Source organism: Tachypleus tridentatus, chromosome 10 (assembly GCF_004210375.1).
Source record: "Tachypleus tridentatus isolate NWPU-2018 chromosome 10, ASM421037v1, whole genome shotgun sequence".
NCBI classification, from domain to species: Eukaryota; Metazoa; Arthropoda; class Merostomata; order Xiphosura; family Limulidae; genus Tachypleus; species Tachypleus tridentatus.
Genome location: NC_134834.1, coordinates 19608135 through 19633951, shown reverse-complemented (window position 1 = coordinate 19633951; position 25817 = coordinate 19608135). Strand labels below are relative to the sequence as shown.

Genomic DNA, 25817 nt, shown 5'->3' with positions numbered 1-25817 from the left:
TTCTAAACACGCTTCACACTATCATTTGTGGACGCCCACCCCCCAGTAGCCAAGCAGTGGGCCTGCGGACTCACAATTGTAGAATCTGGGTTTCGATACCTGTTGTGGGCAGAGCATATATAGCCCATTGTGTAGCGTTGTGTTTGATTGCAAACAACAACAACAGTTGTGGACGTTTTATAAAACGGTCCGCCATGGCCAGGTGGATTAAGGCGTTCGAATCCCCGTCGCACCAAACATGCTAGCCCTTTCAGCCGTTGAGACGTTATAATGTGACGGCAAATCCCACTTTTCGTTGGTAAAAGAGTAGCCCAAGAATTGGCGGTGGGTGGTGATAACTAGCTTTAGCCTTACACTCCTAAATTAGGAACGACCAGCGCAGATAGCCCTCGTTTAGCTTGCGGGAAATTCAAAAACAAACAAACCTTTCTCACGGCAGCAATTCAAAATTAGAACATTTATACCTGAATCCACTGTTTTCCTAAGCTACTATTCAGTTTGAAAATTCTATTTTAATATTTTGGTTGTATGCGCTGGACACACTTTTAAAGCATAATTTTCTTATTTCATGTTCAAGGACAGATTAACTGAAGAAGCGAAAGAAACAGTTCCATAAAACGTTTTAGTTTGTCATAAGCTTGTGAAGTCATATTGTTTTGTTGTTTTATTTTGTCTGTATTTTTAATATTTAGATATTGAATTACGCGTTTGTTGTTTGTTTGTTTTCTTCCTTCACATCAAAAATGCTTAAAAAAACATGGTTAGTTATTACATTAACGTTTTCGTTGTTACCAGCTGTCACATATTTGGTAATATCCGTTTTGAAATACCATTTGGTAGGATTAAACAAACATATTTTATTAACCCAATAACACAAGTACATGGCCCGGCGTGGCCAGGTGAATAAAGGCGTTCGACTCGCAATCCGAGGGTCGTAGGTTCGAATCCCGGTCGCACCAAACATGCTCGCCCTTTCAGCCGCGGAGACGTTATAATGTGACGGTCAATCCCACTATTCATTGGTAAAAGAGTGGCCTAAGACTTGGCGGTGGGTGATGAAGACTAACTGCCTTCCTTCTAGTCTTACACTGCTAAATTAGGGACGCCTAGCGCAGAATACCCTCGTGTAGCTTTGCGCGAAATTAACAAAACCAATCACACGTTGATTAAAGTGCGAATTGACCTTGACCTCGCCTGAATGTAGACAATTACACAATTTTAGGAAACTTAGTTTATTTATAATTTGGATTAAGTTGAAAAGTCACAATTCCTTTCTATAGATTCTCTCAGGCTTTACGTAGCCAGGTGACTAGTACATTGTGTCATTATAAGAGTAGCAGTCAACTTTCTCTTTTCGATCAGAGTAGCCCAAGAGTCGGTAAAGAGTGCTACTCAATAGCTCCCTCTAGTTTGTTATTTCAAAATTAGGGACGGCTAGAGCAGATGGACTTTACGTAGCTTTGCGCAAATATCCAAGAGAAACATAATTGGATCTGGTCAATGACTGTCTGATAGACTAAAAGGAACGCAACTATTTAACAGCGCCCACCTCCAATACGTAGGATAATCTTGCCTAGGAATTCACTGTTGCTCTTATAACGCGCCCACGATTCCAAAGTGCGTGAGCCCTCGAATTTATAATTAGAGCAAACTAATCAATAGACCACGCACATCTCTCGTCTCACAAGACACGAATCTATAATTATCTAATATTATTTATCCCGGAAATTCTCCGCTTCCGGTAAGACAGCGGTAAGTATAGGGATTTGCAACACTAAAATACAGGGTTCGATTCACCACAGTCGACAGTGCATAGTATATGATTTTGCTATAAAAAACACACAAACACATTTGTGAAGTTACGATTAAAAATCAGCTCTGAATCAGTTCTGAATCAGCTCTCACCAAATAATTCGCAATTGAAAAAAAAAGTGTTGAAATACAAGCTTAAAATATCACAGATGAGAAATTTCAGGTGATTCTGTTTATCTGTTTATGTATGTAATCAGTGACTCTGTTTATCTGTTTATGTATGTAGTCAGTTACTCTGTTTATGTATGTAGTCAGTGACTCTGTTTATCTGTTTATGTATGTAATCAGTGACTCTGTTTATCTGTTTGTGTATGTAGTCAGTGACTCTTCTAACTGTTTATGTATGTAATCAGTGATTCTCAGTGATGACGAGAAACCCACTTGTTGAGAAATTTATATGCAAAAACGGCTCGTTTGGGCTGAGAAAACACTTTTACATAGAAGAGCGAACAAGAAGGTCGAAACGTTGTTCGCTCTTCTATGTAAAAGTGTTTTCTCAGCCCAAACGAGCCGTTTTTGCATATAAATCAGTGATTCTGTTTATCTGTTTATCTGTTTATGTATGTAGTCAATAACTCTGTCTAACTGTTTATGTATGTAGTCAGTGATTCTGTTTATCTGTTTATGTATGTAGTCAGTGACTCTGTCTTTCTCTTTATGTATATACTTAGTGATTCTGCCTATCTGTTTATGTATGTTGTCAGTGATTCTGTTTATCTGTTTATGTATGTAGTCAGTGATCCTGTTTATCTGTTTACGTATGTAGTCAGTAACTCTGTCTAACTGTTTATGTATGTAGTCAGTGATTCTTTTTATCTGTTTATGTATGTAGTCAGTGACTTTGTCTTTCTCTTTATGTATATACTTAGTGATTCTGCCTATCTGTTTATGTATGTAGTCAGTGATTCTGTCTCTCTGTTTATGTATCTTGTCAGTGATTCTGTTTATCTGTTTACGTATCTTGTCAGTGATTCTGTTTATCTGTTTACGTATCTAGTTAATGATTCAGTCTATCTGTTTACGTATCTAGTTAGTGATTCAGTCTATCTGTTTATGTAACTAGTCAGTAATTCTGTCTATCTACCTATACGACTAATCAATGATTCTGTCTATCTGTTTATTTATATAGTCAGTGATTCCCTCTATCTTCCTATGTATCTAGTCAGTGATTCTGTCTATCTACCTATACGACTAACCAATGATTCTGTCTATCTGTTTATTTATATAGTCAGTGATTCTCTCTATCTTCCTATGTATTTAGTCAGTGATACTGTTCATTTATGTAGTCAATAATTATGTCTATCTGTATAGTTGGTTCTAATTCCGTCAACCTATTTGTGTATCTAGTCAGCAGTTCTGTCTATCTATGTAGCTAACCAGTAATTGTATTTGTCTATCTATGTAACTAGCTCGTAATTTTATCTGTCTGTCTATATGTGTGCCTAGTTTGCAATTCTGTCTATCTATATAACTAGTCGGTGACTCTGTCTCTCTGTCAATAAAACTATTAACTCTGTCCGTCTGTCTGTTTAATCACTACGATAAAATAAACATATTTAGTAAACGATATATTTTTTTGAAAAGCAACAACCATCAAAGCTTCAGTTGTAACACACGAGTACAAAGGAAACATTTTTATGAAGTTGGATAAGGGTCGTACGGTAGCTTGCTATAAGGTAACTATAAACGGTGAGCACGTGATGCACAAGTATTTGGTGTCTCATTGCGATAAGAGCTCGTCACATACTACGTATCACTCGTTTCTTGAGACAAATCGATTTTTGTGCTGGTTCTGATTCGTTTATCTCTCTTGGAATGTTAAAACTGCAGCTTGGGTGATTTTCTTGTAGTCCAGATCTTTTGTAATAATAATGCGGTTTATAAACTCTCAATTTTGTTATTTGTACTGCTTACAAGAACTTATGAGTGAAATTAAAGAAGAATATGTATTAATATGTCAACCACACTATATTTGCCATATCCAGTGCCGATGAGGCCTTTCGTTCAATACCATGACTTAAATGGCTGAGCAGGATACAGAAAATGTTGTTTCAATAGAAATTAATTTTGTCAATTTGTTGTCAGTCGCCATTAAAATGCTGCCCAAAAGAAGTCGGTTACCATAGTTACCTGTAGTGTCATCCATGTCTCATGTTGTATGTGTGTGTGTCATCCAGATGATTAATAAATACACTCAGTATTCCGAAAATTGTTTAATTTGGAACACTGAATTCAAAGGAGGTCCAGTTCGATCTACACTTTGATCAACGTGTCTTGGTTTGGTTTGTATTTTGAATATCACGCAAAGCTACACAAGGGCTGTCTGCGCTAGACGTCCCTAATTTAGCAGCGTAAGACTAGAGGAAGGCAGCTGGTCATCACCACCCACCGCCAACTCTTGGGCTACTCTTTACCGACGAATAATGTAATTGACCGTCACATTATAACGGCCCCACGCCTGAAAGGTCGAGCATGTTTGGTGCGAAAGTGATGCGAACCTGCGACTCTCAGATTACGAGTCCAGTGTTTTAACCACCTGGCCATGCCGAGGCCTTAACAAGTCTTATTAGGGTTACACTGATTTCGGATAATTCCACTCCTCATAAGTAACCCTGAACCAAAGAGAGGTAAACTGGACCCATATCACAGTGTAAAGTATCAAACATAGTATTAGTATGAACATGCTTTGCAGTCAGTATGGAAATAGACCCATCATGGCCAGGTGGGTTAAAGCGTTCGATTCGTAATCTGAGGGTCGCGGGTTCACATCCCTGTCGCGCCAAACATGCTCGCCCTTTCAGCCGTGGGGCGTTATAATGTGACGGTCAATCCTACTATTCGTTGGTAAAAGAGTAGCCCAAGAGTTGACGGTGGGTGGTGATGACTAGCTGCCTTCCCTCTAGCCTTACACTGCTAAATTAGGGACGGCTAGCACAGATAGCCCTTGAGTAGCTTTGTGCGAAATTCAAAAACCAAAACAAACATTTCCTTCTGAAGGAGAGATGCTACATGGTTCCACCAATCACCCATCTTTATTTCCTCCACATATATTATGGTTACTTCCATTAAACTGCTCTCATAAAAAAAAATCGAGACTAGTGGTCCGTTTCCAGGACCTTACGTCGATAAATACGGTAAACTGACCCCACGTTGTCTCAGTTTTAATGACAGATTCGAATCATATTTTGATTACGTGAGAAAGAAAGTGGTATATTTTTTAGTATGTATACCACAGAAGATATACGTAAAATGTTTTCTTAGACATACAGATATCGCTTCAATCTTTATACCATATAACCACGTTGCCAGATTAAAAGGGGAAAAATAAAAAAATAAAATGAAAACAATTCTAAATACAGGCTAATATACTTCGGTTTATTCACTGATATTAAAAAAAGTCGGTCAGATATTCATATAAGTAACGTTATGTCAAATATTTAGGTGTCGTTTTATTTGTAAAGCTACTGTGAATTAATCATAATAAAACGGCACGTTTTCAAAAACGCTATCGTGGTATAGAATGGGTGGCACGTGCTTTTTGAGTTCAGTTAGTGACGATGAATAGCTCCCCACGGTCGCGCATATAACTACAAGGTAAGACAAAACAAGGTTTCAGATGAACAGTTCTCCAATGGTCGTAAATATAACTACAAGGTAAGTCAAATTAAGGTTTCAGATAAACAATTCCCTTGTCGTTACTTACGTAACTATCTATAATAAAATTGCAAGACAAGTCAGTTGGAATTTTTAAATGTGGCACTTAATTTATTTATTGTTTTATTCTATTTATTTTACTTGTTGTTCTTGTAAAATGAAAACTGAAACCTAACGGAATTCCATCTGCATCATTTTTGTTTTTTTCTTCTTAAGTAACATTTATAAGATTCAAATAACGTATTTTCTTTGTTGATTTAAGTGTGTGAAATTGTTGTGTTAGTTTACCGTAAATGTATGATATTTTCAAAGAAAATTTATTTTCCCGAGAGTGAATTATCTTAATACAAAAAAAAAAAAAGTTGAAAATCTGGTAATTTCCTGAATTTTCTCTGTATTTCCTGTTCCATTTTGACAAGCATCACGTTATATGATAAACTAAAAATGTCATATTTTCTCGTGGCGAATAACGCTACCCACGTGACTGGCATTCCCATCAAACAGTATGAAAAGTTGTAGCCTCGAGCTACAATCTGACTTACCACTTGCGAAGATCATTGGCTACTTTCTTATACAGAGTGCAGCTTTACAGTTTCATTTCCTCTGAACAGACCAACTATTCTCTTAGAAGAATGACACAGAAGAATAGGGCACAAGAACAAAAGTGACTTAACAACAGGGGCGTAGATCCTGGGGGGATGGGGTATACATCCCCCCTTAATTTCAGGTGGGAAGTATGGTGCATACAATCATTCCCCCTACAGTTTGGTCTGTTGAATTGTTTATTGCATCACAGGCCTACAAATTGTGTGTTTGTTCTTGTGATTCTCGTGTTCTTACCAATCGAATTACATAATTAGGCCTAGATGTAGGCTTTTTCAGTAGCCGAAATGTACATCTTTAATATAGGCGTGCTTCCAAGCTTTTCGATCTAAGCGATAGTTCGTAAGTATCAGTCAGTAGGCCTAAGTATACATGCAAGTATCGTGGTAACAAGATTACTCTGTGACTGCATGTTTACAGCTTTCAGGTTCACGTAATCAGAGATTACCAATTTGCAAATTGAACAGTTCACATAGGTGGTTGTAAAAATCATCCCCCTCATCGGGTGTAAAAAATCTACGCTCCTGCTTAACAACATTTTTTACCACGTGTCACGTGAAGGCTGCATGTACCTACAATAATTGATTTCTTTATAACAATTCTACACTAAAATAAAAAAGTAAAAACCACATAGTGTGCTTGGATATCACAAATATTATGCTATAAGAACGTTGGCCGAGCGTCATACAATGGTTAATTAGCCGGATACGCCTAGGGATGTGCAGATCCTTCATTCATGTTATGTTGCTGAGAAATAAATCTGTGCTTCGCTGTTACTGATAAGGAGAAAACTTTTCCACCTTCCTAAGTTATCTTCAGGTTAAGATGACCCATGAAGGTCAAAACGTTGTTCTCTCCTTATCAGTAAAAGTGTTCATACCCATACCAGCCGTTCTGAGATACATTTTTATTTCAAGTGGGTTTCTCGTCATCAAGAAAATCTGTGATTCGTTATTTAATCAGGTAAACGTAGTCTATTGGTTGGTGAGGGATGTTGTTGACTAACTGCCATTTCTCTAGCTTGTCAGATCAAAACTATGGATCGTTAATCGTACAGTAACTTTACGCGAATATCCGATACAAAGCTAGGAAGAGAAATCATACTACGCTCAGTGTAAGTGTGTTTATAAATTGTTTTTGTAAGACCTTACTTCACGTGTAAACATAACGTTGCTCAAAATAGGGTATTTTCCTTCTTTGTAAGCCTCCGCTAGTACAGCGGTATGTCTATGGATTTACAACGCTATAACCAGGGGTTCGATTCCCCTCGGTGGGCTCAGCAGATAGCCACATGTGGCTTTGCAATAAGAACACACACCTTCTTTGTAAACAGTCGTAAATGTGTCGTTTTCGGGATGGAAGTTTTGCCATTGTAATCAAATAATTGGTTCTTTGTAGTAGCACTTACAAATAACGTGTTTCGTATCGCCAGCCGTCATAACGTAACAACACTTATAAATAACATGTTTCGTATCGCCAGCCGTCCTGACGTAACAACACTTATAAATAACATGTTTCGTATCGCCAGACATTGTGAAAGATTGAACAGATATGGTGATAATTACTTTCACCTGAATTATACTTGAAACTTCGCAACTAGAACGCCGGGCGTGGCCCAGTGACACACGTTTCAATGCTGTTAATGCGAGTATTGACGGTTTGCGTCCATTAAAAAGCACTTTCTTCATTTTGAAACCGTGGTTACACCACAAGAGTAACGGTCAAATTCCACCAATCGATCAGATGAGAGTAACCCAAGAACTGGCGGGGGAAGAGATGATATTAAGTTGCTGCCTCGCCTTCCGTCTACTATCAGTGTAACCTGTCGGTGCGGCTACACCCAAATAACCTGTAGCTCTGCGCGAAATTCTCAAACGAACAAAATTCGTGAGTCTGGGTGAAAGTTTTCTTGTTTCTTCTTAACTTTACGTTTCCAGCACGTTGTGTTTGCTTTTCGAAACTGCTTAACACGTTAAATTATTTCAATAATTTTATATTTTTCCCTGTTTGCTTGTTTGTTTTCTGTTTTTTTATCCTACTTTACTCAGACGTTTTGTTTCCCCAATCTTTATAATCGCACCAAACATGCTCGCCCTTTTAGCCGTCGGAGCGTTATAATGTGACGGTCAATCTCATTATTCGTTGGTAAAAGAGTAGCCCAAGAATTGGCGGTGGGTGGTGATGGCTAGCTGTCTTACACTACTAAATTAGGGACGGCTAGCGCAGATAGCCCTCGAGTAGCTTTGCGCGAATTTCAAAAACAAACAAACAGTCTTCATAAATGATCGCCCGCGGTAAGTCTAGGTATTTACAACGCTAAAACCAGGGGTTCGATTTCTCTCGGTGGACTCAGCAGATAGCTTGACGTGGCTTTGTTATAAGAAAACAACAAACAAACAAACTAACCAATAATGAACGAGGTTAAGCAACTCCATTACTAACAGTTCATAAGTTAATTCACTGATGGTAACAGTTTATTCCCCGTATGTAGGTCCCGACGGGGCAGTTTCCAGTTAACAACATATGCACTAAAGAGGACGCCAGATGATAGACCCAGCATCTTTCAGGACAGGTAGACGGACAGCTGCCTAATCAGTTGTTTTCCTTTGAGAGGAGAATTCTATATAATATACATATAATATATACGTTTCGGAGTTCTGCTTATCAGTTATATCTCCATTTCTGTATGACGTATAGAACCTACTGCAATCCTTTTATTCAACAATAAGTACAAAGACAACAGAAACGTAAGAACTATATGTCATATTGGACATTTCGAAAGCAATCACAATTGCACGTGCATATTTTGTAATTTTCGACAAAACGTCTAAACTGATGACGTCAGGCTAGTTTTCAATAATGGCACAAAGTGAAAAGTCAACCAGTTTGATGCTTTCTGATTTCAACCAATAATAGTGAGCAGGGTGCAACTTCACCAATCATAAGATGAATTTTTTTATAAAGAGTCCGGCATGGCCAGGCGAGTTAAGGCGTTCGACTCGTAATCTGAGGGTCGCGAGTTCGAATCCCCGTCGCACCAAACATGTTCGCCCTTTCAGCCCTGGGGGCGTTATACGTGACGGTCAATCCCACTATTCGTTGGTAAAAGGGTAGCCCAAGAGTTGGCGGTGGATGGTGATGACTAGCTGCCTTCTCTCTAGTCTTACACTGCTAAATTAGGAACGGCTAGCACAGATAGCCCTCGTGTAGCTTTGTGCGAAATTTAAAATAAACCAAATTATTTTTTTAAGCCATGTACTATTTTCGTGATTTAAAAAACAGACAGATATTAGCTCATACAATCAAGAGGTAAGTATCAGATTTTCAGTAATTACTGACTTAAAAATAACATCACGTCCACATCACTTCTCAACCTGTCAAGGTACATAACAACCTCCACCCACACAAACACTAGCACATCCAAGTGTCTGCAAACTTACAACACCAGATACAGGGTTTCTATACCCGAAGTAGGCAAAGCACAGATACCCAGGTTTGTTCTTACTCCAAACAAACAAACCTTATAAAGCTCAGCTCGTTGGAAAATCTACATATTTAGTAAAAAAAAATATTTATTTCTAATTTCCGATTCACGCAGCGTTTCAAAATTGTTTTTCACATAGAAATTACATAAAATTCCCTTTATAAGTATCGTGTTTTGTAACGTCAGTCGCTTATTCGTGCAGTGTTCACCACAGAAAGTAGAGAGTTGTGTGAAACGTCTTTGGATATGACATGTAATATATAACTGGTTCTTTCTGTTGCTTGCTGTAAACGTTCTTAATACAAACAGACCACATTCGTGATGGCACACCAAGCATGTTTTGTGCCATCTTATGTTAGCTTACTTTATCAGAAAATAACCACAACTTAAATACTAAAAAAATCCCCTTTTAATACTCTTTTGTAGATAAAAAACATTTACCCACGTCCAATATTTTTAAAACAAACTTATGAGAGAGTCGTGTCCTAAAAAAAATATTACACTTTCAACCAGTATTCGAATTATATTTTAGACTTTTAGAGATCAAGTGTTACAACGGATACATGTTTAAAATTCATAGAGTAGCTATTAATAGATAACAATCATGGAGGCTCCTTGTTTGCCTTTACAAACACGTACCCACAGTTCAAAGCAAAGACATTGACAACTTCGCCAACATAGAAATGTTACATAAAGATCCTTACCCCCCAGGGGCAATTGTATCTTATGGAGGGTCTATACCCACCCCGAATATCTCAGTATTTTAAACTCTGTTTTCAGAGGGTTATCTGTTTCTAACCGTGTCTTCTTTCTTTCGTTATACAATTTGTCAGCAGTCTAAACCTGTGTTTGAGAGTAAATAATTCACGTCGAAGATCTCGCCTGCTAGACACACCCATTATTGATTTGAATCCATGTTGATCCTTTGGTTCAACAATACTCTCGCCCTTACAGTGATCTGTTAAAATTTTATAGAGTATTATCTCACGTATTTAAAAACCATCCTACAAGGTGGTTACCGCGAGTGGATTTTCGAAATATATGACAGCGTACAGCCCCGAAACCAGAAATATATATATATATAGACAAGCTGAAATACCCGTCAACATGAAATATTTCAATTTGACTGAAACAGTATACATTTAATAGCAATTATATGTTTCAAAGTAACTTGAACACAAACTTTATGTTAAAAATTTAAAATAATAACAAAATGTCTTCATAAACAACATTTACAGTTTGTTTTCCATCTACCAATAAATAACAACTTTGAGGTGATCCAACATTCTACATCTCGTTGACTGTGAGGAAAACATGATTGTTTGAGAAACAATCCAGTAATTTTGACCTTGAATCCCTTCAGAATATTAAACATTCTCTCAAACGTCAATCTATCAAGATTGTCTGAGTTTGACCGAATAGGCTTGGAGTAATTAACCAACAGGTTTTACAAAATAGAAACAGAGTTGAGTTCAATTATAGCCCCTTAGGAGATTCCTCATAGTCCTTGGTGTTTCCAAACAAATTTTGATTGAGATTGGCCTGGTAGGGTCAGAGGGGCCATGGTGAAAACAAACACATATTTTAAGTTTATATGTCATTACAGAAGCTAATGTTAAAATATCATTTTAGGCCCAGCTAGTGGTTGTGTCCCTCAAATCACTGTCCAAGATGAATTCTTGTTCAGCCTGATTAAACGAAAAGCCTCTTGGGTAGTGACTTGTGGGAAACAAAAGACAGATCTAGTATACGCCTCTGATTTAGTATCAACTGGCAAATAAGAAAGAATGTGGGGAAAATATATCTACAGATTTGAATGAGAAATATTTTAGTTGAAATTCGTAAGGTGACAACAAAATGTGTCGTTCTGACCCAGAACCTTCATTGAATTTATCATGGTTTAGCTCAGTGGTTCCCAACCTTTTTTATGCTCCGCACCCCTAAAAAAATTTTTAATATATTCTCGCACCCCTCACAGTAATTATTTATTTAAGAATAAAGGTGAAGGTGGCCAAAACAAACGTTATCTCGCCTCCCTTGTTAGGAACCACTGGTTTAGCTCATTGGTAGCTATGGATAGGGTGTAGCGAAATATTGTTACATTAGAATTATGTGATATCCAATCCATTTGTTCTTAGTGTTGAAAGTTCCCCTTAAAGGAAAGCTGTTAAAAGTAGCTATTAATTCACAGATATCAACGTCGTAATTTGATTTTTTTTTTAAAGCAAGGGGTGAGAACATTGTAAACAAATAAATAGAGATATTAATACACTACCAAGTTTTTATAATCGATGGCGGTTTATTTCACGTTAGTATAATGCGTAAAATCCCCAAACACTAGCAACAAATGTCTTAGTTTGGAGACAACAGTGGGCCTCGGATAACGATACGTTTAGCTCATATGACAAAACGTAGAAATCACAAGAGAACCGTGATAAAAGTGCGTTCCGTCTTCGCTACGAATTAACTTTTGCTAAGAATCATAGAAGACATAAAAGACGTGTGTTTGTCTCAGGTAAGTGATGCTAAGCGCGTGAAACAAAATATTCTTGCATTGTGACAACAAATAACACACTTATCAATGTCCCTGCGATATGTAAATAAATACTAAAGTTATTGGTAATTACGTCTTCTGTCAACTAACTTATAAAATAAAACCGCTGAATTTTTAATAGGCAAGGGACAGAGGGTACTTTTAACACAAGGGACATGGTTTAATGAACAGTGGGCCGAACTGTTATTCCGGTACTTGTTTCGCTACCGCAAAAACTTGTGCCTTGATGCATAATAAGGGTGACAGTCACTTCAACAGTTCTATTACAGTTGCACAGCAGTGGGAGTTGTTGACAAGCTAGTTGTGGGTCCAAAATTAGGAACAAGCGCGGATAGCCCTTCTGTAGCTCAGCACAATTACCTGAAACAAACAAAAATTGATGCGGTTCTATTAAACAATTTTACTCCCGAGTTAAAGAAATATAGAATCAACTGACCTTTAAGTAAAAATTAGGTCACTTTATTTAATCTTTGACAAAATTCTGTACCTAGATGAGCAGTGTATCAACGTATTTGTTCATATTTAAACTTGTTAATTAATAAGGATCTATAAAAGGTAAGGTAAATGCCAGATGTTTTTTTAATGTCAATTTTGTAGTAATATATAACAATGTAAAGAGATATATATATAAAAGTACCTAAAGCGTTGTGTAACGGTGTTATTACCATAATGAGTTTATTACAAGTTCAATATTATAATATATTCGTAATAATAGTTAATAGGAAGTCATATAAGTGAAACATAGAGACAGGAACATAACCCTCTGCAAAGTGCTTAATAAGCAGTAGTAGCGCCATCTGTTAGTTAGATATGAATATACTTTGACATTAGTAAGTTTCTGTTCTAATTTCTTATTTTCATGGTATTAGTTTCTCTGTTATTATTTTTGTTTTGCACTAACTTCACTGATTATGTTTTACTTTATGCTGTGTAACAATATTGTAATGCATTGTATTTGTATTTTGTTCCACTAGAAGGTTTTTCTTTATTTGTGTAATAAATTGAACATTATGTTCTATTGCATCGTTTTGTTTCTTTCAACTTATTATTTTTTCACAATATGTTACCAATTTACGTTAAACTAACACGTGATTAAACACAATGGTTTAAAAAAATATCGATCACAATTTTACAAGGGAAAACAACATTTTTGCATCTATATTTCATCTAAAAACGTTTTTATTACCTAAATAATAATTAATTACACAAATTCCTTGTGTCACGGTTTCAACTGTCTTTTTTTTACATTTTTCGTGTGTATGCAAAAGCAGCTTGAAAAAAAATATTATTTTAATATAATTAGTTATGCTACAATCTGGACAGGTCGCTAATTAATTTAATCTCTTATTTTCTAACCGTTTCTCACTTCTTTAGGTCAGTTTTGTTTGAAAAACATTAATAATAGATGTACATCTCATATGAGAAATGATCTAAAAATCTCCCCACGAATTCAACCAATCATACAAATTCAAAGTAAAAGAATCCTAAATCTTCCAGCATAATTAAAGAGATCGTTTTAAATAACTACATCTGTGCTCGATATGATTAAGGCACTCTACTCGTAATTTGAGAGTCGCGGGTTCGAATCCCTATCGTACCAAACATGCTCGCTCCTTCAGCCGTGGGTGCGTTATAATGTGACGGTCAATCCCACTATTCGTTGGTAAAAGGGTAGTCCAAGACCGAAGCTACGTTATTGCAAAACAAAGTAAATGTGAAGTTGTAATGAAGGCAAACTTAGCTGATAATGCAGAAACGTCTAAATACGTGTTCATAAAGTGATACAGGTATAACTTTGAAATGATTGCTGAAGCGTATTTTAGATCTAATTGCGTCGAGAAAACCCATAGCAATTGTATTTAGTGTGACATTAATTTTCAAAGGAAATTACACGCGGATTCAAAGTGTTGTTCGGGTAATGTGCTTTGCAAATGGGAAAGCTAAAGTTCAAATCGAAACCAGTTGTCACGTGATGACAACGGTATTGTGCCATCGCGTAACATAGTTACTGCGTTACAAAAATTAACTGAGCAAAAGAACAGGTAAGGTTATCCTGAATTGAAAAGCCAATATGCATTCCGGATTCCTCAAACAAAGGCCTTTTAAAGATACGAGGTTTGTAGCATTTAATCGTGAAATGCGCGAAATAATTTCCGGACAGATAAACAGACAATGGCAACTGTATTGTATATAATCATGCTTCTGTCGGTGACACGACTAAAAGTACTCTGTTGAAAACTAATTTATAAATTATGTGTCGGTGACAAAGCTACACGTTTTGATTTATATTCATCATAAGAGAGACTATTATTATTTTGTGTATGATTAAGAAATACTATGAATATTAATAACTTTACATATCGATACGGCAGTGACTAGAAACTTATAATTTCTATGATAATTCGTGTGTTAAGGTAACATGCAAAAATGATAAATAAAGGAACTTGAAAATAATATTACAAAACGTAATAACATAACAAGTAAAATATTATATAAAAGGAATAACTTAATTAACAAAATTATAAAAAGGAGTAACTTGATTTAAAATATTATAAAAAGGAGTAACTTGATTTAAAATATTATAAAAAGTAATAACGTAATTAACAAAATTATAAAACACAACTAACTTAATTAACAAAATTTTTATAACTTAATTAAAAATATTATATAAAAGTAGTAGCTTAATTAAAAATATTATAAAAAGGAATAACTAAACTAACAAAATTATAAAAATGAGAAACTTAATTAAAAATATTATAAAAAGTAATAACTAAATTAGCAAAATTATAATAACTTAATTAAAAATATTATATAAAGTAGTAACTTAATTTAAAATATTATAAAAAGGAGTAACTTAATTTAAAATATTATAAAAAGGAGTAACTTGATTAACAAAATTATAAAAACAAGTAACTTAATTAACAAATTTATGAAAATAATATACAAAATATCATTCTGTTGAAACATATAAATGCGTGTGTAAAAGTCATAACGTGCTGTAAAGTATTGCAGTGGGACGCCCAATGTGTTCCAAGATGACATGTAACGTACTGTAAAATATTGCAGTGGGACGCCCAGTGTGTTCCAAGATGACATGTAACGTACTGTAAAATATTGCAGTGGGACGCCCAATGTGTTCCAAGATGACATGTAAAATACTGTAAAATATTGCAGTGGGACGCTCAATGTGTTCCAAGATGACATGTAACGTACTGTAAAGTATTGCAGTGGGACGCCCAATGTGTTCCAAGATGACATGTAACGTACTGTAAAATATTGCAGTGGGACGCCCAATGTGTTCCAAGATGACATGTAGCATACTGTAAAATATTGCAGTGGGACGCCCAGTGTGTTCCAAGATGACATGTAACGTACTGTAAAATATTGCAGTGGGACGCCCAGTGTGTTCCAAGATGACATGTAACGTACTGTAAAATATTGCAGTGGGACGCCCAATGTGTTCCAAGATGACATGTAACGTACTGTAAAATATTGCAGTGGGACGCCCAACGTGTTCCAAGATGACATGTAACGTACTGTAAAATATTGCAGTGGGACGCCCAACGTGTTCCAAGATGACATGTAACGTACTGTAAAATATTGCAGTGGGACGCCCAATGTGTTCCAAGATGACATGTAACGTACTGTAAAGTATTGCAGTGGGACGCCCAATGTGTTCCAAGATGACATGTAACGTACTGTAAAATATTGCAGTGGGGCGCCCAATGTGTTCCAAGATGACATGTAACGTACTGTAAAGTATTGCAGTGGGACGCCCAGTGTGTTCCAAGATGACATGTAACGTACTGTAAAGTATTGCAGTGGGACGCCCAATGTGTTCCAAGATGACATGTAACGTACTGTAAAATATTGCAGTGGGACGCCCATTGTGTTCCAAGATGACATGTAACGTACTGTAAAATATTGCAGTGGGACGCCCAATGTGTTCCAAGATGACATGTAACGTACTGTAAAATATTGCAGTGGGACGCCCAATGTGTTCCAAGATGACATGTAACGTACTGTAAAGTATTGCAGTGGGACGCCCAATGTGTTCCAAGATGACATGTAACGTGCTGTAAAATATTGCAGTGGGACGCCCAATGTGTTCCAAGATGACTTGTAACGTACTGTAAAGTATTGCAGTGGGACGCCCAATGTGTTCCAAGATGACATGTAACGTGCTGTAAAATATTGCAGTGGGACGCCCAATGTGTTCCAAGATGACATGTAACGTACTGTAAAGTATTGCAGTGGGACGCCCAATGTGTTCCAAGATGACATGTAACGTACTGTAAAATATTGCAGTGGGACGCCCAATGTGTTCCAAGATGACATGTAACGTACTGTAAAATATTGCAGTGGGACGCCCAATGTGTTCCAAGATGACATGTAACGTACTGTAAAGTATTGCAGTGGGACGCCCAATGTGTTCCAAGATGACATGCCGTTTGTTTAATTTTTTGTGTGTAAAAAGTATTTATTACTACTTCGAAATATACTAAGAACTAAACTCTCACGTACAAAGAAATATGGAAAGTAAGATAAAGATGTTTAAAATGTGTTCAAGTATATGACACGCATGTGAACGCAAAACGAAAAATGAAATAACCCTAAAGAAACGACTGAACTGATGTTACCCGAGGTTCTTACTTTGTTTATCTTAAATTCATTTAAAAGCTTTCACATTAATCGCTACTTAAAAATGATGACATCAGACATTATTGTTTCGGTCATATACATAGATAGATACTATATACACGCTTCGTCCATTATAATAAGGTGATAAATCATTCAATAAAATTAACATATTGATCTTCATGTAAAAATAATGAGAATAAAAATTATACAATTATAGTTTACATATTCGTTGTTATGACAATAAAAATTATACAATTATAGTTTACATATTCATTGTTATGACGATAAAAATTATACAATTATAGTTTACATATTCATTGTTATGACGATAAAAATTATACAATAATAGTTTACATATTCATTGTTATGACGATAAAAATTATACAATAATAGTTTACATATTCATTGTTATGACGATAAAAAATTATACAATAATAGTTTACATATTCATTGTTATGATAATAAAAATTATACAATAATAGTTTACATATTCATTGTTATGACGATAAAAAATTATACAATAATAGTTTACATATTCATTGTTATGACAATAAAAATTATACAATAATAGTTTACATATTCATTGTTATGACGATAAAAATTATACAATAATAGTTTACATATTCATTGTTATGACGATAAAAATTATACAATAATAGTTTACATATTCATTGTTATGACGATAAAAATTATACAATAATAGTTTACATATTCATTGTTATGACGATAAAAATTATACAATAATAGTTTACATATTCATTGTTATGACGATAAAAATTATACAATAATAGTTTACATATTCATTGTTATGACGATAAAAATTATACAATAATAGTTTACATATTCATTGTTATGACAATAAAAATTATACAATAATAGTTTACATATTCATTGTTATGACGATAAAAATTATACAATAATAGTTTACATATTCATTGTTATGACGATAAAAATTATACAATAATAGTTTACATATTCATTGTTATGACGATAAAAATTATACAATAATAGTTTACATATTCATTGTTATGACGATAAAAATTATACAATAATAGTTTACATATTCATTGTTATGACGATAAAAATTATACAATAATAGTTTACATATTCATTGTTATGACAATAAAAATTATACAATAATAGTTTACATATTCATTGTTATGACAATAAAATTATACAATAATAGTTTACATATTCATTGTTATGACGATAAAAATTATACAATAATAGTTTACATATTCATTGTTATGACGATAAAAATTATACAATAATAGTTTACATATTCATTGTTATGACGATAAAATTATACAATAATAGTTTACATATTAATTGTCACGTGGAAACGATTAATTAACATTTAACTGTAAACATTATTTAGTAATTCTAAAGTCGTTGGTCATGTTTTACATGGATTTATGAGATTTGTAAATATTGCGAAAGGAAATTTTTATTTCGTTTTATAACAGCTATGAGATAAAAGTTGTCTACACAGAATTTGGTGAAAGAATAATAAAGGTTATTTATTATAATGTGAACAATAAATAATCTCCTGGTGTTCCAAAACTGGTTATAAGTATTTTTCTCCCAAGAATCTTCTTAACTTGTTTATTACGGATTTCGGAAGCTTATGAAGATGGTGTTGCTATTCAACCTTTCTCACAAACATTACCCAGCAGGCCTTTCGTACAATACTGGGAACTATATTACAAATAGCTGGTGAGTTAAATATCAGAATCGATACTGTAAATAGCTGTACTGGACTCTCATAGCTGGTTTATAAAAAAAAACCAAAAACAAACCAAAATAGAACCAGTTGTGATTTTCACCACTTTGTTAATTGTAATACTGCTGCCATGTTAACACCAGTACGACTTTTCTAGCGACTTATTTATACTTTCACAAATTACCCTCACTAGATAGGGGGCGCCAGTAGGTACGTTTACAGACGTAATATTTGTTAAAGGAAGAAAAGAAAATAAACTTCTGAAAATTGAAGATAATATATTGACAGTTTACAGCGCTATCAGAAGACGGTTTTATAAACAGTTTCTTAGGTAATAAAGAAAAATAATTATTTAACTTCAGGACAAAATAATTCATGTCTCAGTGTCATTATAAAATCCTAATAAGAATATTAATTTTGCACTCGAATAATTTTATTTTTTTTTTAGTCTCTGAGTCCTTGTACTTTAATTCTCTTTCGGGTTTGTATTTCTATTTTATCATAACACAAACGAGGACCCACTGCCAGGGAATAAATGGACGCAAGAAATAAACTGCTAAACCAATTGCTGAAAATAATTAATCGTCTAAACTTTTCCCCATTCTTCTATGAATTTCTCAATCACATATAGGCTAAGAGATGGCGCTGCAAACTAGCAGAATAATTTTCATGTTCCTTTTGGTGTTGGATCCCCACTAGTACTGCGGTAAGTCTACGGATTTACAATGCTAAAATCAGGGGTTCGATTACCCTGGGTGGGTTCAGCAGATAGCCCGATGTGGCTTTGTTATAAGAAAAACACACCATTTTGGTGTTAAACGCCAAACTACTCAGTGGACTGTTACCCACTGCAGATAATGAAACTATATTTTCATCGTTTTAAGTTCTCAGATTCACTTAAGCTCTCATATAGCATATGGTACACAGAAAAGGTAATTAGTTACTATTTTCAATTATGGTCTTTCTTTTTTTCAAATAATTAAACACGTTTTTGGTCTTGCTATATAGAAACTCATTCAATCTATTTTAACCGATGTTTTAAACATTCCATAAACCTAGTTATTAGTAGAAGGAAAAATCAGCGTCCAACTCTTGCATTCGTTTCCCACGTGTATATTTTTCTAAGTTTTCAAAACAGTTTTTTTTATATTGTAACAAGTATAAATTTTGTTTGTTTGTTGTGCTCACTACAAGTATCGAAACTCGGTTTTTAGTCTTATAAGCCTTCAGAGTTACCACCACTAGGAGGAAGCAAGTATAAAAGCATGGTAAATTTAATGATTTCTAATTTTGCCACCACTATAGTCCCGGCATGGCCAAGCGTATTAAGGTGTTCGACTCGTAATCCGAGGGCTGCGGGTTCGAATCCCGATTGCCTTTCAGCAGTGGGGGCGTTATAATGTTACGGTCAATCCCAGTATTCGTTGGTAAAAGAGTAGACCAGGAGTTGGAGGTGGGTGGTGATGACTAGCTGCCTTCTCTCTAGTCTCACACTGCAAAATTAGTGACAGCTAGCGCAGATAGCCCTCGAGTAGCTTTGCGCGAATTTCAAAACAAACAAGTATTTCGTTTTGTTTTTGTTAATAAGACGCTATACTTATTTATAAAGATCACAAAGTTTTATTTTTCAAATCACTTAAATCAGAATTTCTTTATATAAATTATTCAAATAAATTAATTCAACACAAGAAGTCGCTTGACGCAGGAAATTTATTATTTAATAAGGTAATGTGTCTCTTGATTAATTATTCAAAGCTTTATGAAATTTTCTTTATGAATATTATATTTGGATAGAGCACTTCACATATCATACATTTGTTCCTGATATACATATCTGCTCACTGATGGCGCACGGTAAACTCGTGAGCTTATAACACTAAGAACCGGAGGTTGAACTTCGCGAGCCCCCAGTAGTACAGCTGTATGTTTGCGGATTTACATCGCTAGAAACCGGGTTTCGATACCTGTGGTGCGCAGAGCACAAATAGCCCATTGTGTAGCGTTGTGCTTAATTCAAAACAAACAAACCTTCGTAGATAAATAAATAATGTTAAATGCTCTTTACCTTGATGTCGTTTGACGGAGATAAAAATAACAATTTTTTTCAATTCATACCATAACACTTTCTTATTTGTTTTTGAATTTCGCGCAAAAATACACGACGGCTATCTGTCCCTAATTTAGCAGTGTAAGACTAGAGGGAAAGCAGTTAGTTATCACCACTTACCGCCAAGTCTTCGGCTACTCTTTTACCAACGAATAGGGGGATTGACCGTCACATTATAACGCCCTCACGGCTGAAAGGGCAAACATGTTTGGTGTGAGGGGGATTCGAACCCACGACCTTCAGATTACGAGTGCCTTTAATCACCTGGCCACACCAGGCGAATACGTTTTGATAAATAATTTGCTTTTATATATGATGTCTCAACCCTCTCGCACAAGTCGTATTCTGGACGACCTGAAGAGTCCTAGTACTGGGTGAAAGTGTATATAGGTTGTGGTAAAGTTGGTGTATTATTATTCACTGTTCTTCACTCTCACTCAGACGTTCTTATTAACCCTTACTGAGTTCCTAACAGAAAACTTGGTTTTGAGTTAACTGGAACTACTTTACGGTTGTGATCAGCATTTGCAATAAAAACAACAACGAACAAACATGTAATTCTTCTTACGTATAATAATTAACAGCCGGTATCTCAAAGTTTTGTGTTTTTCATACACGACTTACATTATCAAACATTTTTTCTCATTCTTTATTTGCTTCTTAGGCCTAGATTATTTCGAGAAAGAACGAGAAGAGATTATTACGTCACTAGATGACGTTCTGGATTCCCTTCTAGCCATACCTTCCAGTTCTCGATCTTCTAGCCCCGTGACGTCACGACGCAGTAGTCCAATTGCTCCTCAGATGCTTGGCTCAGCCCATGGAACACGAGAAGGGAGAATTTCTTCTGCTAGTGACTGGACCGAAAAAGTGGAATCTCACCAAGAGTTACCTGCTGACAAGACTTCGTCTGCAGCTATTCTCAGTAGTCACGTGGGTGCCAAAGAGTGCCCTTATCATGAAGAAGGACCTTTTGAACCGACAGCGACAGAAGAAAAGTCGTATTCGAGCTTGTCATCCACGACTGTGGAATCCGACTTTGGGCTTGCCCTGAGAATAGACACAAATGACAAGCTTGTGAAAGAGACATCCCAGAAGACGAAGGGACGTCAAGGTAGGTGGCACATGTTGACCTGCACGCTCACCTGACCCAATATGATGTACCTGTCAGTTTTTAATAGAATACCTGAGCTTGACCAAGTAGCGTGATTTGACAAAATACTGGGACAAGAGTCTGGTTAAAGCATTTTCAAATTCACAAAGTATGTGAACAAAAGCACACAATAAAAATGTATTGTAAGAAATCTGTTGACCAAGTTATAGTAGTTTACTCTATTTCCGACTCTTGTACATCATATGAACGTACATGCATTAAAATCAGCATGAACGTTATTGGATATTTGTAATCCTAGGTATCTAGTACCGATAGTTCTTTGTTCACGTTTCCGGTTTTGTAAGTGAGAAACGTAATAGTAGTTATATATATATATATGATTACCTTATATCTTTCATTTTTTTATGTACCGTCCCTACAGATAACATTAAGTTTTTTCGCATTAATATAACTGAGTGTTTCTTTTTTCCTACAGTTATGTCGGTTTATTTTTATTATCTCCCTAAATTAAATCTCTTCATTGTAAATATTTTCAAAAACTACACGTACTTGTACGACAAAGAATCTTCATTTAGCTACGAGTTTTAATAGCAAATCAGGCTTTGTTACATTGCAAGAGAGCAACGTTACTTAAAACGTAGTTTTGTTTTTCAGTATCTATTGGTATATTTTTAAACTATTTTCAAACGTCCATCACAGAACCCGTTATTCTTTCCTAGATTCGATGGACTTCAAGGAATCTATCCTGAAAACTCCAGACCCACAATGTCAGCGTCACTCTCTTCAGGAGCCGACTCAGTACACTGAGAAACCACCTAAAAAGTTGAGTTACTCCTTTCAAGAGTCAATCGATCAGACCTTCGAACTAGTAACAACTTTAGATAAGAAACAATCTCGAAATGAATCAACTCAGGGACAACGATCAATCATGTGTAATCGCCCCAAATGCACTAAGGTTATGCCTGAAGTTGAGGCCCAAGCTAAGTTTCGTATGTGCCCTAATTGTTACACTTATTACTGTAGTAAACACTGTCGAAAAGCTCACTGGGATCGTCACCAAGACCAGTGTCCTTACACAAAGATCAGCAATATGTGCCAACAAATTCTGATAAAAGTCAGACAAGACCCAATTTCCAGACGTAACTTCTCGGTATGTGCAAGGCGAGGCTATCTATCCAGAGGACGGGAGCTGTGAAACTTGTGTTTTATAACATTGACGATGCCATAGGCTTCATATGTAAGGGTTGGGGCTCAATTCGTGGGCAAAATACTTATATCCCTCGAGGTGACATAATACCCCAGGGCATGGGTACTGACACGTACGCCCACATCCGCTCCCTCTGCGACCGCTACAACCCAGGGAAGAAATTTGTTCTTCTAGCAGCTGTACGTGTAACTCAAGAAATGTCCAGTGGCGCGGGTGCCTTAGTGGAGCGAGACATAATCATGCGTGGAACCAAGTTACGACTTACTCCACCTCAACCAGAGGATGACCTTCAAACTGTGATACTGACAATAGCTAAAGGACCTGGATCTGACCTGACAGAGAGACATCAAGAATGTGAAGCTATGAAGCGTCACCTGCAGGAAAGAGGAATAAACTTAGCTGCTGAATTTCCAGACATATATGCAAAAATTAAACATTTCGTGGAAGGTGGAGAGGCTTTTGTTCCTTTCAATGTGTTCCTCACTGATCGCAGGACAACCAAGATGTTCATGTGTATTATCTTACCTTGGGCTGATGCTGAGATATTTCACAACATTTCAGCCAAAGAAACAGTCACTAAGTCAAGACGACTGTGGATGCTTTAAAATGGCGTCTTCCTGTTATTTATAAGTAGATTTCAAAGTGGTAGTTTTTGCATTCACGGCTTATAAGGAAAAGCAAACTTCAAAAGTTTAGTTAAGATACTGTATACAGAAAGGAAACAAAAATTCATACGCTATGCAGACTTATTGTGAACATTTGTAAATTGAAAGCATCAAAGCAAAAAAATGAATGTTGTGCCAAATCTTATAGAAGATTCGGAACACTGAGGGTATTCCATTCAGAACAAGCAATACCTAACACGTAAATAAGTATTCCAATGGACAGTATATTTACATATCGTGGCGACACCTATACTTCATAAATTTACAATTATAAACTAAACAAAATGGTCACTGTAAATTGATTATTATAAATACTGTGATAATTGTATGTTTGTGAACTTAATGTTTTGTGATGCACTTTCGATGGTTGAACAGGATCTTTTAAAATTTATTGTGTATATTTCGCTTTCTTTAGACCGGAAATGAGCAACAATAAAATAACAGGAAAACACTTGCAAACCCGAATTTTGTTAAATTAAGATAAAAAGTATGAGATAGTTAAATATGGAAATAATGTATTAAATAAATCGATAACGACTGTCGGAAGAATATTTGTGTTGAAAGCTCACATCCATTAGGCCTACTGTTTAAATAGTGAAAGCCGCAAGACAATAACTTGTTATTTGTATAAGTTTATTAAAATGATGCTTGAATTATTGCTTCTTACATCTAATGATAATAGATTAATTAACTTATAGTAAAATACTAGTTATGTAATTTCATAGCGCTATATGTTCATCTTATCCCTTAGGTAGTGAAAGTTAGCAATAAATAGTTTTATAGAATATTTCCTCGAGATAAATAATAACAAATCTCATATTTATTTTACGTAGAAATGGGTAGACATTTAAAACAAATTATGCCTTATATGTACATTTAGGATGTGTGTATATATATACACACATATTCAAGCTTTGAAGAGTAAATAAATCATGTTATGAAACTGCTTTAGTTGAACTGAAGCTAATTTAGTAAAAAGATTTATTCGACTGTGAAACTGGTTAATACAGCTTTCATTCGCAATAGTTTTCAGTTAATATTGTGCGAGATAATTTAATATATTAATTATTATGGTATCACTTCAATAATTTTATTAAGTGTAAGTTCGATTGTAGGAATTAATTTAAAAAAAAAAAAGAAATATATTGTTATTGCTAAACAGTTTTTAGAACTAACGTACCTTTACGATCTTACACTTTGCATCACTCAACTTTTTGATGAATATTAAGATTTATTTTTTAATTTTTACTTTTAATACCACATTTTACTCAGCTCGCAAAGACGTAATTAGGAATTATAGGTGGTGTGGTTATGAGAACCAAATAGGCCTAGTCATGAAAGCAAAAGACTTAACTTTCTTTATGAATTTTTTGTGGATTTTTACGAAATTTTTGTTATAAAACAAATATACCTGAACTTCTTTAGCATCTTACTATAGCAAACGCAATGATAACAATATTGGTCTATTCATGTAAGTGGAAAAAATTTAACTTTCGAAAGGGAATAATGTTTTGAAAGCTTATGTCAGTATTTTTGTAGACATGATTCTATGATACGGTTTATTTATTTATTTTCGTTTAATCAGTATGACAAAATAAAGGTCCGCCATGGCCAGGTTGTTAGGACGCTCTACTCGAAACCTGAGGGTCGGGGAATCGAATCCCCGTTACACCAAACATGCTCGCCCTTTCAACCGTGGGGACGATCAATTCCACTATTCGTTGGTAAAAGAGTAGCCCAAAAGTTGGCGGTGGGTGGTGATGACTAGCTGCTTTCTATCTAGTTTTACACTGCTAAATTAGAGACGGCTAGCGCAGATAAACCTCGTATAGCTTTGCGCGAAATTTGGAAACAAACAAAAACAAAATAAATATACACTAAACACATAGAAGTAGATTATTATGATAGCAATCGGTAGTACAAAAACACTGGTACTTTATGTTTCCATTTCAAATTAAACCTTCCCTACTTTGTAATCTAATAACTACATAAACACATGTATTAAGGATTTTCGAAAGTATTAAAGTGACAATTTATAAATATACATGCAGTATAATAATCATTATTTGTATACAATTGTTATCGTTATCATTATTTAAATTATTATAGCTTCTTCCAGGATGTAACATTATTCTTTTGACAAAGGACACAAATATTAATTATAATATGCTTTGAAATTTAAAACTTTTATTTTGAATATTTGAGAAATCTCCCACAAAAAAACTGAAGTGGTTTTGTATTTATTAAGATTAG

The 25817-nt window shown here is 35.2% G+C and overlaps 1 protein-coding gene across 1 annotated transcript in view; it reads left to right on the top strand.

The window, feature by feature from the left end:
* Positions 1 to 22887, top strand: part of LOC143227980 (uncharacterized) — a 50982-nt gene extending 28095 nt beyond the window's left edge. The window contains exons 2-3 of the mRNA XM_076459331.1: positions 21243 to 21692; positions 22412 to 22887. Of these exons, the coding sequence (XP_076315446.1) occupies positions 21243 to 21692; positions 22412 to 22887 (926 nt within the window). The remainder of the gene's footprint in view (positions 1 to 21242; positions 21693 to 22411) is intronic.
* The last annotated feature ends 2930 nt before the right edge of the window (positions 22888 to 25817 follow it).